Genomic DNA, 16,813 nt, shown 5'->3' on the forward strand with positions numbered 1-16,813 from the left:
TGCACCAAGAAGGGGAGAAGAAAATGAGAAACAAGCATTAGAGGGTACAAGAATTAGCTTTTTCACTTAAACGTACAAGAATTAACATTTTCATTTAAATTTTTTGAGGTCAACTAAGGTCCCTATGGGCGCAATCTACTCCGATCCGGTTCTGGAGGGAACGGACCGAATTGAGCCCAGTCGAGTATGGAAATTTTGGAAATGGAACCATTGGTTCCATATCCAACTATAGAATTGAACGGGAAACAAATCAAGCAATTCTGATTCGGTCCAATCCGATTCTTTATTTTAAGAAAATTATAAAGATCAAGTATGAAATTATTCGTCAAATTTGAAATAGACAAACATAACGAGACTACTTGTCATTCTTGTAATTTGACAATCAGAAAAAAAATTAAACAAAGCAATAAATAGAAATCAGCTTCAAAGCTCAAGATAATTTGTAAAAGCGAAAAAATAATAAGGTACAAAACATAGCATAAATGGTAAAATCTCAATTAAAATTTAATTTTTAATAAGATTCATGTAACAATAGCCAATTATTTTTAGTAATTCTTAAGGATCGTGACTCTTGATGGGCGGCAACTTTCAAAACAACGACAAAAATATATTTTTTCAATTGTATTGCATTAAAACTATGAATTTGTAAAATACTTACTTGAATTTCGATTACACATTAAAGGAAAGAAGAAGCATAAAAAAATTGAAAATTTAACGTAAGATAATTTTGGGGTCTAGTGTTTAAAGATTTGATGCCTCTTGGTACAAGTAAAAAGAGAAATTCGGGAGATCCGAATTCACTGTTGATTCTCACGACAATACCGAGAACTGAACTGAAATTGATTTGTTCTCGATATATAGTCCCAAAATCAACCTATTTAGTAGAGGAATCGGAACTAAGTTGATCGGTTCTATTTGGTTGGTTCCAGTCCGACTCTACCAATTCCGGGGAAATATGTCCACCCCTAATCCATTGGATCTATTGTATGGCACAATAATATAATCCTCGAAATAAAAGGATGTTTAACTTAGATTTTTATTGGTCAAAAATTTATTGCCTTTGCCAAGCCGAAAGAAATTGTGGGTTCTTTTATTTCTTGCAGTCTTTTATTTATTACTCTTTTTCGCTTTTTCACTTTTCAGTTTATAATTTGTACACTTAGGGGCAGAAAAAAGTTGATCTCTGTATCAAGTCTCACGTTCACAAGTCACTTTAGAACTCTGAGAGACTGACAAAAAAATGCTTTTTATTTTCCAATTAAAAACCACACTGTACATATCATAGTCTTCTGGATTTATCAAATCATTGATTCTATTAAACAAATAATTTGATTAATCTGTTTGAGCATGGATTAAAACGTAACAATTCGATGGGGTTCTTCAAGCCCTAACATGGTGATCCCCGACCCTAGCCATGGGATTTGATTCAAGCCCCAACATGGTTCATGCAGAAATAGTCCATATCATATGCATATGACGTCCAACACGATAGTTTTTTTTTGGTTTCCTCACAATTTAAACTCAGGACCTCCCTTCAAAAGGCACCTAAGAGAACCACCAAATGGAGATTCCAGTCCCATTCCGCTTCTCCTCCAATTCTTTGACCTTAAGGTAGGATAAACAAGAATTGGAATACAAAGAGTTTTCCCTATCTCAATAATCTAAAGAACGTATGTGGCTCTTCTTAACAAGCCCCGCAAGATATTGGTTTGTTTGATCAGTTAAATCTTGAAATTCGTGTGATCCTTTCAGTCTCAATCAGATTGAATTACTCATTTGAGTTTAACGGAATTTGATTAAGACTTGAAATTCCATTTTGGAATATCAACCTTATTAATAAGAATAGCTAAATTCGTATCTGTTGATTCATATTTCAGTATTTAATTGATGTGAAATTAATCCCTTAACACTAATGATTATTATCATGTGAATATCTAATAAGCAAGCATTTCTCTTAATAATCTTAGCCTAATGAGCACTTCATTCTCACGTGAGATTGTATATTATTTTGGGCAAATGACCATACTTACTCCAGCATATGCAATAATCATGTCTTCTGGTATTCGTAGTAGCTTTGGGGCTTATGGAATGAACACGATTAACAGAATTAATCATGATGTTATTATCCATTAATATAGCTTACATGTACCCTGGAATTATAACTAGAAGAAAATGTTCATCTTAGAATGATAATTAGAGCCCGGTTTAAGGGTCGAAAATCTCATTAGTTTATTAAAGGTTTGATTTAACGACTATTTCGAGCTTGCATTCAAATTTGTTTTTCGATAAACCCGACTTAATTAATCGGCGATCACTAGTCTTACTGATGCAGAGTGTGGACATAATTGAAAGCATGCACAACTTCATCTTGTATGATTGTTTCAAGCCTGCTTTTAGTACACATAAGTGGACCAACTCATTGCATATGCTAGCAATCATAATAGGCGATGCATCTAAAGTACTTTAAAGGTATGCTTGGCTCCACAACTATCTAATATCAACATATAAGATAAATTAACATATCGTTTATAGAAAGTGATGTAAGGACTTATTTAATTATTTTTTCCAAAGATGTAGATGATAGGAGATGCATTGACTAACCTCATTTCACTCACGATGAGACATGGGCACCATTCATTTGGACATTTACTCCATACCAAGTCCCTTTTTGTTTCCCCTTTTTTAAAATTCATTTGTTTTTTCAAATTCATTTTTAATCACATATTTCATACATTTCACCACTTTTAATAATCAAAATCTACTAAAATCTTATTCTTATTTAAATCAAAGAGGAACGAAATAGGTCCACCCTCATGTTCAAGTTGTACTCGGCATCTAGAAGTTATACAAATCTTATTGAGTAATCTAGAATAAGAAAAAGAAAACGTGTAAAGATGGGAATTAGCAAGCGAAGACGTGTAAATAAGGGAATTAGCAAGTATATAAGGGTCAATTTAGTGATTTTGGCTAAAAGCATTGCTTAACTTTGCCATTGAAATTTATATTTAAAATTGTAGGAAGGAATCGTGCCTGCAAAAGCAAAAGGAGCGCAAGTATAACTAATAAAGAAGAGAGAAAAGGATAAGAAAATCGTATTGCCAACTGAACAAACATTTTCTTCTTCTAACTCAAATCCAAATGAGCTTCTTCACTCTCTTTCTCCACCTCTCTCACAAGCACTATCCGCTTTGTTCATGCAAGATCTAAACAACTCACAATCAAGGTACATAACATCTCTCTCTCTCTCTCTCACACACACACACACACACACACACACTATATCATGAGAAGAATTGGATTCAAGTCTCGTCCAACTAACTTATAAGGGTTTTGATCGAAAAATAAGTCGAAGCCGCATATGAGAAGGCAAATTGACACACATTTAGCAACTTAAGCTTTTTAGACTTTATGCTTATGGTTGATGTGCAAATACTGCTGCATGGATTTTCGAAGTGCGTGCAATACAATAACTATTGTAGTGTGAATTTGTGATGCATTATATGCTTGACTCCGAGACCTAAGCTTTAGTTATATAGATAAAAATAAGTTCAGATTTTTTAGTATATTTTATAGTTTTTACAAGTTCAATGACCTGAATCCTTCAACTAAGCCTCTGTTTGGCAAATTTATAAATGGTATTCAAAGAGTAATAGTAAGATGAATAGTAATGAGTCTTACGAAATATGGGATAATAATGAGGAATAATTATGATATGTGATTGAAATTAATGTTTGACTTTGACTGAATTTATAAACGATACATAAAATTGTATCCAAATATTGGAGGCTAAAATGTCGGATTTGGCTTTAACAATTTTTGATGGAATCTCGAGAAATTTAACCGGTTCAACAAGCTAGGACCTAGCCTACACTTGTGGACCTCGTCACGCTCCTCTTTGTTAATAAGTACACGTTTAATATTTCCAAAAGTAGCAAATTCTACATTAGGTTCTTCTATCCATGTGTGGTGTTGTAGGAAGCCTTGGTACCAAAGAGCAATGCAAATGGCCGCACAGTGGAGGCCCTTTCCAATATCTGCTGAAATTTCTACAACAAATGGCTCGATTTGGAAAACAACTTCGAAAACAATAGAAACTTCGACAGCAAATTCCAATAAACAGAAGCTCAGAAAATGCAAATCTGTAAGATTGGCAACTTCGTTTACACGAGCTTGTTTATGTGCTCCAATCTCTTCTTACCAAGAAGTTTCTCAAACTGATTTTGCACCAAGAAGAAGTTACAGTTATCCAAGATCTTCTTCGAACACTTTTCCAGCCATCTCACAAGAGAGAACCCCGAGTGCAAGAATGAGCATGGAAGGAAGGAGAATTTTTCGCGGAAAATCTTTGACAGATGATGTTCTAATGAGGAGATTTGTTATTGAAGAAGAAGCAATGATGCAAGTTAGAAGAAGGAATGAGATGGAAATTATTAGGAAGAGAAGTGCTATGAGAAGAAAAAAACTTGGGCCTAGTCCCTTAAGTAAAATGGTTGTTTTAGTCGAGAGTGAGGAGGAGGAACAATGTCAAGAGCATTAAAGAAGAAAAGTAAATGTGTGTAGTTTCTTCCACTTTTATCTTTAGAATTTACTTGTGGATTGTGTCTTTAATTTTATGGGTGATTGTTTGCCATTTTTTATTTTTTTTTCAGTAATCAAAATGTACAAGTTAATGGCAATGAACTTTTGGGACTGTTTTCTTTAAGTAGTTTCAAAAATATTTATAAGTCGTCGTCGTAAAAACAATTACATTAGCACAATGAACTCCACGTTCAAGAGAACGTCCAGAACAAGCCCCCCAGGGCACTTCTCCACTGGCAAAGGACGGACGCTGTCAAACCTGGCAGAGCAGAGGTCGTGAGTTCGAAACATGAATGTTCAAGTTGTACTCGGCATCTAGAAGTTATACAAATCTTATTGAGTAATCTAGAATAAGAAAAAGAAAACGTGTAAAGATGGGAATTAGCAAGCGAAGACGTGTAAAGAAGGGAATTAGCAAGTATATAAGGGTCAATTTAGTGATTTTGGCTAAAAGCATTGCTTAACTTTGCCATTGAAATTTATATTTAAAATTGTAGGAAGGAATCGTGCCTGCAAAAGCAAAAGGAGCGCAAGTATAACTAATAAAGAAGAGAGAAAAGGATAAGAAAATCGTATTGCCAACTGAACAAACATTTTCTTCTTCTAACCCAAATCCAAATGAGCTTCTTCACTCTCTTTCTCCACCTCTCTCACAAGCACTATCCGCTTTGTTCATGCAAGATCTAAACAACTCACAATCAAGGTACATAACATCTCTCTCTCTCTCTCTCTCTCTCTCTCTCTCTCTCTCTCTCACACACACACACACACACACACTATATCATGAGAAGAATTGGATTCAAGTCTCGTCCAACTAACTTATAAGGGTTTTGATCGAAAAATAAGTCGAAGCCGCATATGAGAAGGCAAATTGACACACATTTAGCAACTTAAGCTTTTTAGACTTTATGCTTATGGTTGATGTGCAAATACTGCTGCGTGGATTTTCGAAGTGCGTGCAATACAATAACTATTGTAGTGTGAATTTGTGATGCATTATATGCTTGACTCCGAGACCTAAGCTTTAGTTATATAGATAAAAATAAGTTCAGATTTTTTAGTATATTTTATAGTTTTTACAAGTTCAATGACCTGAATCCTTCAACTAAGCCTCTGTTTGGCAAATTTATAAATGGTATTCAAAGAGTAATAGTAAGATGAATAGTAATGAGTCTTACGAAATATGGGATAATAATGAGGAATAATTATGATATGTGATTGAAATTAATGTTTGACTTTGACTGAATTTATAAACGATACATAAAATTGTATCCAAATATTGGAGGCTAAAATGTCGGATTTGGCTTTAACAATTTTTGATGGAATCTCGAGAAATTTAACCGGTTCAACAAGCTAGGACCTAGCCTACACTTGTGGACCTCGTCACGCTCCTCTTTGTTAATAAGTACACGTTTAATATTTCCAAAAGTAGCAAATTCTACATTAGGTTCTTCTATCCATGTGTGGTGTTGTAGGAAGCCTTGGTACCAAAGAGCAATGCAAATGGCCGCACAGTGGAGGCCCTTTCCAATATCTGCTGAGATTTCTACAACAAATGGCTCGATTTGGAAAACAACTTCGAAAACAATAGAAACTTCGACAGCAAATTCCAATAAACAGAAGCTCAGAAAATGCAAATCTGTAAGATTGGCAACTTCGTTTACACGAGCTTGTTTATGTGCTCCAATCTCTTCTTACCAAGAAGTTTCTCAAACTGATTTTGCACCAAGAAGAAGTTACAGTTATCCAAGATCTTCTTCGAACACTTTTCCAGCCATCTCACAAGAGAGAACCCCGAGTGCAAGAATGAGCATGGAAGGAAGGAGAATTTTTCGCGGAAAATCTTTGACAGATGATGTTCTAATGAGGAGATTTGTTATTGAAGAAGAAGCAATGATGCAAGTTAGAAGAAGGAATGAGATGGAAATTATTAGGAAGAGAAGTGCTATGAGAAGAAAAAAACTTGGGCCTAGTCCCTTAAGTAAAATGGTTGTTTTAGTCGAGAGTGAGGAGGAGGAACAATGTCAAGAGCATTAAAGAAGAAAAGTAAATGTGTGTAGTTTCTTCCACTTTTATCTTTAGAATTTACTTGTGGATTGTGTCTTTAATTTTATGGGTGATTGTTTGCCATTTTTTATTTTTTTTTCAGTAATCAAAATGTACAAGTTAATGGCAATGAACTTTTGGGACTGTTTTCTTTAAGTAGTTTCAAAAATATTTATAAGTCGTCGTCGTAAAAACAATTACATTAGCACAATGAACTCCACGTTCAAGAGAACGTCCAGAACAAGCCCCCCAGGGCACTTCTCCACTGGCAAAGGACGGACGCTGTCAAACCTGGCAGAGCAGAGGTCGTGAGTTCGAAACATGGGGCTCTTGGAAGGCAAGAATTTATTCTTGGAAGGCAAGGGAACATTTGGAAGGCAAGGATTTATTCTTGGAAGGCAAGTGGGAACTTGGAAGGCAAGGATTATTCTTGGAAGGTAAGGTGCAACTTGGATTGACTTGCTTGGCACTTTGTCAGACCAGGTGGGGAGCGCTCGGACCCTGGCCAGTTGGAGGCACATCCTGCGATTAACCGGACTGTGTGAAGAGGGGCCGGATCACAGACCCAAGAATTAGTCTAGAATAGGACACCTTGTAAAAAAAAAAAAAAGAGAACGTCCAGAACAAAAATAATGCATTCTTGTGTTGATTATTGTAAAAGTGATCAGATCTTAGTACAAGAGAACAAATTAAATGGCGTAGTTGCTTTAGGTTCTCTTCCACCATTAAGTGAGCCTTTCTGTTTGGACTTGCTTCTTGTGTCTTGACTTGATGAGCTTTGTTTTAGAAATCTGGTTACATGTACATCAAGATTTACACATCTAGCGCTCTACTATTTGTCAAATTAAAACACAATAAACTTTTTCCTCCACATCATGTTCAGTAATTGTTTATACATCATTTTGATGTACAAGTAGCAAAATCCTTTTTTTAGACCTCTTGTATGTTAAAGGATAAAATCCCACATCGAATAAAAATGAAAATATAGACCAATTTACAAGGGTTTGGACTATCCCTTTTAATAAAGTTGACATTTTTAAGATGGATCTTCAAATCTTTATATGATATTAGAGCCCGTAAAATTTCAATGAACAATTCGATTAGATTAAGACAACAAATAAGCACGTGATTTTTAAGATTAATTTACTCAAACGAATCATCATCATGCAAAGATATGTTAAGAGATAAAAACTCACATCAAATAAAAATAAAAATATAGACCAATTTATAAATGTTTGGACCACTTTTTTTAATAAGATTGACATTTTTAATAGGGTAATTGGCGAAAAACGTCCTTACCTTTCAAGGTTATTGTGGAAAACATCCCTACGTTTTATTTTTTGGCATTTTTGCCCTTAATTCAACATTTCGTTGCGTTGAAGGTCATTTTCACTGTTGTGGAACGTAAAATGACAATTATACCCTCCTATTTAAAACAAAAAACCAAGAAAAAAAATTCAAAACAAATTGCAACCCTATCCCTAAACTTTTAAAAAAGTATAAATGAGTCCCCAATACTTAAAATATTGAAAATAACCAAAAAATACTTTATCTTCTCTTCCTCCCCTTCCACTGCTAAAGCCAAAAAATATTGGTTGGTTTGGGAGGGGGAGAGAGAGAACATAAGGTATTTTTTTTGTTATTCTCAATATCATTTATAAATATCACACAACTATTTTCTCTCTTTAAAATTTATTTCTTCAAAATCCAGCAATCTGAACTCTCTTCGCAACCTAGATTCAATTCTAGGAAATCATGAGTTACTACAATTTGAATCAACCCCTGTTGGAGTTCCTCCTCCTCAAGGTTATCCATCGGAAGGATACTCGAAGGATTGCCTATCTGCCATCGGGCTAAATGCCGCAAGGTTACCCACCACATGTCTACCCGCCCCAGGGCTATCTTCCACAATACGCTGCTTCGTCGCTGCCTCAAAATAAATCTAACAGTAGTGCCAAATTCATGGAAGGCTGTTTGGTTGCATTGTGCTGCTGTTCTCTTCTGAATGCACGCTTTTAACGAGGAAGGACATGTGAAGAGGGGATTTGATTTAATTAAACGAGAGGCAAAATGTTACTGGCTTCCCTTTTCAATTTCATGAATGTAAATTTTCTTAATTCTTGTCTGTTTGTGTTTTTCATTGCCCTTTTAAATAATTGTGAAGAGGGGATTTGATTTAATTAAACGAGAGGCAAAATGTTATTGGCTCCCCTTTTCAATTCCATGAATGTAAATTTTCTTAATTCTTATCTGTTTGTGTTTTTCATTGCCCTTTTAAATAATTTGGACCTTGACTTGGGAAAAAAAAGTATTGGGGACTCATTTACACTTTATTAAAAGTTTAGGGGTGGATTACAATTTGTTCTGGATTTTTCTCTCTCTTTTTTTGGTTTTCTGTTTTGAATAAGAGGGTATAATTGTCATTTTACGTTCCCAAACAGTGAAAAGGACTTTCAGCGCAACGAAAGGTTAAAATAAAGGCAAAAATGACAAAAAATGAAACGTAGGAACGTTTTCCACAATAACCTCGAAAGGTAAGGACGTTTTTCGCCAATTACCCTTTTTAATATGGAATCCCAAGTCTTTACACTGTCCTCCCACTCTCTTAGCAGTCATTCTTGATGGCAATTTGATCTTTTCGTCTTCTAGCTTTTGTTCTGGGATTTTCCTAACACGTTTTTGCATGGCAGCTTTTTGCAAAATAATAGACATTAGTTGAGACATTATAACGTAATAAAATAAGGACGAAAGATGTTCAAATTGGTTTGCATCTTCTAATAGATGTACCCACAAGCCGAGTAGATTGATAAAGAAAAATTCATATAGTCGACCTTGTCATTGTCACCCTCACAATAACTACTAAGGTAATAAATGTGACTTGTAGTGCTAAGTCCGTAAATTACTTAAGTGGCTTAAAATTCTATCCCCTGCAATGTGTTTCTGGGCTCGCTTGACAGCAGGTCTACAAAGTCCAAAGCAATACTGTTATACAAATAATAATCTGATTCACCAAACACATTATTATTGATTGACTAAGGATGTCAATGGAAATTAGGTTAACGACTCATCACTCAATAATCATCTTTAATTTGTTAATAATGGACTTCAAATCACGATAACTTGGATACCGAGTAGGTCCATCCACCTACTTTTGTGTTTTTTCTTGTCTACTCGAAATTTGAGATGTCATGATTTGAGTGGTTATGAATTTGAGGTAATTCACTTAGTATCTAAAGTATTGCGATTTGAATGATTTGGAATTTGATATGTCATGATTTGAATGGACGATCCTTTCATGCAAACATATATGATCGTCCCATTTAAGTATTTCTAAGAAAGCCCTGGATGATGAGTGAATAATGGGAACTAGGTTAACAAGCCAATATACATAAGAGAGATGGAGAAAGTGTAATTACTTGTAATCAAGGATAGTGATTATGTAATAAAAAATTCGGGTCAACAGTATGACTGAAACTTCGTAGTTTTTGCTCAAGATTTTATGATAATTGACAAATTATAAGTATATTTCTAAATTTAATCTTGACAAAATAAGTAGTTCATTGTGGTGTAGATTGTTTAAAGGCCATTCCAACATGGTGAATTTGTCCTTTCGTTCTAAACGTGTAAACATTTTTATTCGAAGAAGCCACCGTTTTATGTATGTTTATTCCAAAAGAAGTGAATATGAAAATGTTGTTATAGGCCTTAATGTTTTTTCTTTTTATTTTTTCTAAAAAAAAAACACATTATTTCAATTGGGAAGAAACAAAAAGTTGAATTCATTCGGTACTCCAGTCTTATTAAATTGTATCGAATCATAAAAGTATAATATCGTCATATTATGAAATGAAAAGACAAAATATTTATTTTAATATTTTAGATTATGTAATACTTGTCTAATACTCGAGCAACAAAATGTTGGTAGTTCGCGCACAATTATTTTACATTCAATATTTAAAGTCACTAACTTAGAATAATTCATTAATCATACCTTCAATTTTGTATGAAATTGTTAAACACGTCTTTAGTAGTACAATCATTTTTATTTTTATTTTTTTGGTTCTTGATTCTCTCGATTGTAAATCCTTTTTCTTCTATCCTTTGATGGGAGTATGAAATATCTTTTCATTCTGTTCTGATTCTCCATATTTATACCTATTGAAAAGTAAAAGATGCTGTCAATCCTCATCTTTTAGAAATTGCAAAATGTAATGATGTAATTCATAGAATTCTTTGAAAAACTTGCAAACTTTCCGTCTAAATCAAGGAGGTGTCCTCAATTGAGATTTTGATGATTTTGAAAGATTATAAATTGTAATGAATTTCGTGAATTTGAATATATTTTCACAAAATTCATAAGAATCTCATTAAAAATAGTGAAATTTTAAAAGAATTTGTTATATATATATTTTTAAGTTTGAAATTCATTCAAAAGTTTTTAAATCTCTATATTAATGAAATTCTTATAAATTCATGAATTATTGAGAACACCGAAATTTTAAAGGATTTCATAAATCTCAGTTGTGACACACCTGGATTTAGAATGATTTTTAAAATGGATCAAAACCTCAATTGAGGACACCATGCAAATTTGATAGCCTTGATTGTCACAATACACACAAGAGGTAATTTTCATTCATACGGTCAATAGGTGGGTTACAGAGTTTATATTGGAAAAAAAAAACTCCTAATTTTGGATAATCACAAATCCGTAGCTAATTAATTGATTCTACACATAATTGCCTAATTCTATTCCCTTAAAATGATACAATTATATATGATTTATGTTTCCAGAAAAAGATTTCTAACAGCTCACGCCAACACTCCCCCTCAAGTTGATGCATACAGGTCTCTGATGCCCAACTTGTCAAGTGAGTTGTGAAAGTCCTTGCTTGAAACTGTCTTTGTGAGTATGTCTGCTAGTTGATCCTCGAACTTTACAAAAGGGAAACGAATTGTCTTTGCTACCAAGTTTTCCTTGATGAAGTGTCGATCTATTTCCACATGTTTTGTTCTATCATGTTGAACCGGGTCATGAGATATGGCAATGGCAACTTTGTTGTCACAGTATAGATCCATCTCAGTACTAGGAGCAAAGCCAAGTTCAGTGAGCAGTTTTCTGATCCAGAGGAGTTCACAAAGTCCTTTTGCCATTCCACGAAACTCCGCTTCAGCACTCGATAATGATACCACTTTTTGCTTCTTACTTCTCCATGTAACGAGATTACCGCCTACAAACATGAAGTAGCCTGAGGTAGACCTCCTATCTGAAATGTTCCCCGCCCAATCTGCATCTGTATAGCCATCAACTTTCAAGTGATCATTCTTTGAAAACATCAGTCCCCTCCCTGATGAGGACTTTAGATATCGAAGTATTCGAGTCACAGCATCCATGTGGTCTTTGCTAGGGCTATGCATAAACTAGCTAACTACACTTACGGCATAGGTAATATCTGGACGAGTATGAGACAAGTATATAAGTTTGTCAACTAATTTTTGATATCTCCCTTTATCCGTTGGCACTTGATCTGAACACTCACTCAGCTTAAGGTTTTGAGTGATAGGAGTATCTGCTGGTTTACATTCCAACATCCCCACCTCAACCAGCAAGTCTAGCACATATTTTCTTTGGGATAGGAATATGCCTTGTCTTGATCTAACCACTTCAATTCCCAGAAAATACTTGAGGCCTCCCAAGTTCTTTATCTCGAACTCAGACGCCAGCTGTTTCTGAATTCTGGATATCTCTTCTTTATCATCCCCTGTGATAATCATGTCATCCACATACACTATCAATGTAGTTACTTTACCTCCATTATACTTAAGAAAGAATGTATGGTCTGAGTCACTCTATTTGAACCCATATTTCTTCATTGCCACACTAAATCGTCCAAACCATGCTCGAGGTGACTGCTTCAAGTCATATAATGCTCGCTGCAATTTACACACGACATTTTGTGAAGACCCTGTATAGCCCGGAAAGAGGTCCATATAGACTTCTTCTTCGAGGTCACCATGAAGAAATGCATTCTTCACATCAAGCTGATATAGTGGCCAGTCAAGATTAGCAGCGAGGTACAATAGTATTCTAATAGTGTTTAGTTTAGCAACTGGTGAAAACGTCTCTTGGTACTCTATCCCATATGTCTGTGTATACCCCTTCGCGACTAGCCTTGCTTTGTACCGCTCAATAGATCCATCTGCCTTGTGTTTGATGGAAAATATCCATCTGCATCCTACTGTCTTCTTTCCTTCAGGTAATGGAACTAGTATCCACGTTTTATTCTTTACTAGTGCCTCCATCTCATCTTTTATTGCCTGAGTCCATTTGGAATCTGATAAGGCATCCTGAATTCCTGTTGGAACATGATTAGGAGAGAGAACATGTACAAAAGCTTTCAGTGGATCAGATAACTTCGTGGTGGATACATAGTTGGCAACTGGATATCTTGATCTTCGTTTTTCAATGTCTGGAGAGTATTTGCTTAGCGGTTTGCTTCGATTATGCCTGAAAGGTAAATTATAGCCACCAGGAGTATCTAAATTGCTTATATGTGAAGGAGTGCTTACCTCAGAGATATTCTCAGGAGATGGGCCTGTGGATACTGAAGAGAAAGGGGGCTCTGGTTCGGTGGAGTTTGGTTCAGCTTCTACAGTTGGTTCCGGATCTTGAGTCATATCATTCCTTAAATCAATATCTATCGGAGCTGTCTCTATCTCAGTATTATTTGACCACTCAAACTTCGACCAATTCAACTCTTCATCCCTTGTCTCCCACTGAGAGGAGAATTGGATGTTGGAGAAAAAAATGTGTCAAACTCCGAGAAGGTAACATCCATAGTTACATAGGTCCGTTTGGAGGATGGATCATGGCATCGATAGCCCTTTTGATGTGTAGCATATCCCACAAAAAAACATCAGAGAGCACATGGGTCAAGTTTTATCCGTTGATTCTTGTGAAGATGTACATAGGCCACACAACCAAATACTCGAGGAGAGAGCATTGGAGTTGGTGGTAGAGCAACATGGGATGATAGGACCTGGAGTGGAGTTTTAAAATTTAAGACTTTAGAGGGCATCCGATTGAGTAAGTATACAGTTGTGGACACTGCATCAGGCCAGTAACAGTTTGGAACATAGGTTCCATGAAGGAGAGCTCTTCCAATTTCAAGAATATGTCGATTTTTCCGTTCAGCAACGCCGTTTTGTTGAGGGGTTTGAGGGCAAGACGTCTCATGAATGAGACCGTGTTGTTCAAAGTAAGTGCGAAACCGTTGGTTGATAAATTCACCACCATTATCGGAACGAAGAACTCTTAGTTTGGCAGAGAACTGAGTTTGAATCATGGCATGGAATGACTGAAATATTTTGAACACTTCATCTTTATTTTTTAGTAGATAGAGCCAGGTCATGCGAGTGCAGTCATCAATAAATGTAACAAACCAACGAACCCCAAACCTTGTAGCAATAGGTGAAGGGCCCCACACATCAGAATGTACTAGGAAAAAAGGAATACTATGTTTATTCATGCTTGATTGATAAGAAGTGCGTTGCCTTTTCGCTAAAATGCAGGTATTACATTTAAAATCAGAAACTTCCTTATTCGAAAAAAGGCTAGGTAATAAATGCTTTAAATAACCGAATGATGGATGCCCAAGATGACGATGCCACATCCAAATCTATCGTTCCTTCACATTACTCTGAACATGATGAGTGCGACCGACACTGAAATCCTCCATGTAGTATAACCCCTCTCTCTTAGTACCACGTCTAAGTATCTCCTTTGTGAGAATATCCTGAAGAAGACAAAAGGTTGGATAAATAAGTACCACGCAATTTAATTCAGCCGTCACTTGGCTTACAAACAATAATTTATGTGAGAGTGATGGAACAAGTAAAGTGTGGGATAAATGTAGAGAGAGAGACAGAGATACAGAGCCAGCCCCGGTGACTAGGGAAATAACTCCATTTGCATTCGCAACCCTGTTGCGTCGAGGTGAGGTCCTCTGAATAAAATCTCTTTCATTATAAGTCATATGATCAGTTGCCCCGGAGTCAAGTAACCATAAATTATTATTCTTGTCACAGGAGGATGTAACACAAGCTGAACCAAAATTACCTGGTTCTGATGAGGGGTCCGTATCCTGAAAATAATCATTTTCAGGAATCAAAGATAGTTGAGAGTCAGATGTTGCCACGGCCGCCTTACCTATTTGCTTATTGGTGCCCGTCCCATTTTTGTTCTTTTTTTCCTGCAACTCATGCTACCAATCGGGGTATCCATTAAGTTTAAAGCAGTTTTCTCGTGCATGCTTGTTATTTCCACAGTATGAACCCTTAATTTCCTCGTCCAAACCCTTTAACTTATTTGGCCTTTTTTTATTTGGGCCTCCACCACTTTTATTTGGGTCTCCCTTTAAAGAATTTATTCCAGCAACAGCAAATGATCCCATCTTCACGCCTTTGGTTGCCAAGAACGCTCCAGGAAGACCATTGTCGGAGTTTGTAGAAACCATGACTACTTGTCGCAGTGCCTCATGACGGACGTACACATACGCCTGCTCAACGGTAGGAAACGGGTCCATCTGCAAAACTCCACTACGGATGCTATCGAGACGTTCATCGAGCCCATCAAGAAAGGTGTAAACTCTGTCTTCCTGAGTCAAATTATTGAAGTGGCAGATGTTAGCGGCACACTTCATCGGATTTGGGTGACGGAAGTCAATTTCGCCCCACAACCCCTGCAGTTCAGTGTAATATTTCTCCACAGATCCGCCTACTTGTCTTAGGCGACTCACCCTTCGTCGAAGATCATAGACTTGGGATTTATCATTCCCATCAAAGTATGTAGTGGCAATAGCATCCCAGACTTCCTTAGCAGTGTGGAAACGAATGAAATTGCCAATCAGAACAGGGTCCAACGAATTGATAATCCATCCTTTGACAATGGCATTCTCAGTTTGCCATTTTCGGAAGGAGGGATCAGTCGGTAGGGGTGGAGGTGTATCTCCATTAATGTAACCCAGTTTATCTATCCCGAAAATATACATTTCCATAACCTGGGACCATAGGCCATAGTTTGTATCATTCAATTTGATACCAATCTGGGGCGAATTTTCAGTGAGTGGGGTTGATATGTGTGTCTTGGTTAAGGCTTCAGAAATTTTGGTGGAAATATCTGTAAGTATAGCATCAGAATTAGGTGAAGATTGGCTGGGATCGGTGATGAAGTTGGGGTCTTCCATGTGTTTGTGAAAATGTTCACAAGAATCGGGCTACAGGTAACTTGGAGAAGAGGAACCAGGACCGTGTGTCCTGCTCTGATACCATGTCACAATACACACAAGAGGTAATTTTCATTTATACGGTCAATAGGTGGGTTACAGAGTTTATATAGGAAAAAAAACTCCTAATTTTGGATAATCATAAATCTGTAGCTAATTAATTGATTCTACACATAATTGCCTAATTCTATTCCCTTAAAATGATACAATTATATATGATTTATGTTTCCAGAAAAAGATTTCTAACAGCTCACGCCAACATTGATAACGTATAAAAATTGAATCTAATAGGAATCAGAGGTGATTTACAGAAATTAATAGAAAAGGGTTGAACCTAGTGCAGGCTCATGCAGTTAATTTTATAAACATCGGGACTCATATACACGTCAATAATAATACATAAAATACAAAGGATAATCACCTTATCGACATTAATGGGTTGATTAAGATTTCTAGGGCTGAGTTTTCAGGTTTTTTATTTTTTTATTTTTTCTCATTCTTATCTTAATGTCAATAAATTAAATTAGGAAGACATAATTAATAAATTTGGTAAAAAGTTATTCATATATCACACGTTCAAACATTAATGATACAAAATATTATATTACATTAATTTATTAAATAACACAAACCCAATAAATGTAGAGTACAAGGAGATTTAAATACCTTATTAGTGATAATTCTGGAAGTCAACTATTTGTGAAGGCATTATTATAATTTATCGGTCATAGATAAATAAATAAATAAGGAAAAAAAATGAAAATTTGATGTTTCTTGCGCATCCTCACATTTTAATATTATTGTAGATAAATTCCATTTTTGAGCTACCGTGGTTGAAATGAGTGGGAAATTTGAGGAAGAGCAAATGAATTGTTGAAGACTTATTTAATATAGTTTTTTGTTTT

General features: G+C 35.7%; 2 protein-coding genes across 2 annotated transcripts; both read left to right on the forward strand.

Annotated features, from left to right (window-relative positions):
- Positions 1-3,057: 3,057 nt before the first annotated feature.
- LOC111403480 lies at positions 3,058-4,700 on the forward strand. Its single transcript, XM_023032006.1, has 2 exons — positions 3,058-3,223; positions 3,976-4,700. The coding sequence occupies exons 1-2, from the start codon at positions 3,195-3,197 to the stop codon at positions 4,535-4,537; spliced, it is 591 nt and encodes a 196-aa protein (XP_022887774.1). The 5' UTR covers positions 3,058-3,194; the 3' UTR covers positions 4,538-4,700.
- Positions 4,701-5,084: 384 nt separating this feature from the next.
- Positions 5,085-6,778, forward strand: LOC111403481. Its single transcript, XM_023032007.1, has 2 exons — positions 5,085-5,281; positions 6,054-6,778. Exons 1-2 carry the CDS (start codon positions 5,253-5,255, stop codon positions 6,613-6,615), a joined length of 591 nt encoding a protein of 196 aa, XP_022887775.1. The 5' UTR covers positions 5,085-5,252; the 3' UTR covers positions 6,616-6,778.
- The last annotated feature ends 10,035 nt before the right edge of the window (positions 6,779-16,813 follow it).

The sequence above is a fragment of the Olea europaea genome, chromosome 11 (assembly GCF_002742605.1).
Source record: "Olea europaea var. sylvestris chromosome 11, O_europaea_v1, whole genome shotgun sequence".
NCBI classification, from domain to species: Eukaryota; Viridiplantae; Streptophyta; class Magnoliopsida; order Lamiales; family Oleaceae; genus Olea; species Olea europaea.

Bases quoted from the DNA above. Each gene is read 5' to 3' on its own strand.
- LOC111403480 (XM_023032006.1), top strand. From the start codon at position 3,195: ATGCAAGATCTAAACAACTCACAATCAAG. The intron at 3,224-3,975 runs GTACATAACATC...GTGGTGTTGTAG, and splicing joins CTAAACAACTCACAATCAAG to GAAGCCTTGGTACCAAAGAG.
- LOC111403481 (XM_023032007.1), top strand. From the start codon at position 5,253: ATGCAAGATCTAAACAACTCACAATCAAG. The intron at 5,282-6,053 runs GTACATAACATC...GTGGTGTTGTAG, and splicing joins CTAAACAACTCACAATCAAG to GAAGCCTTGGTACCAAAGAG.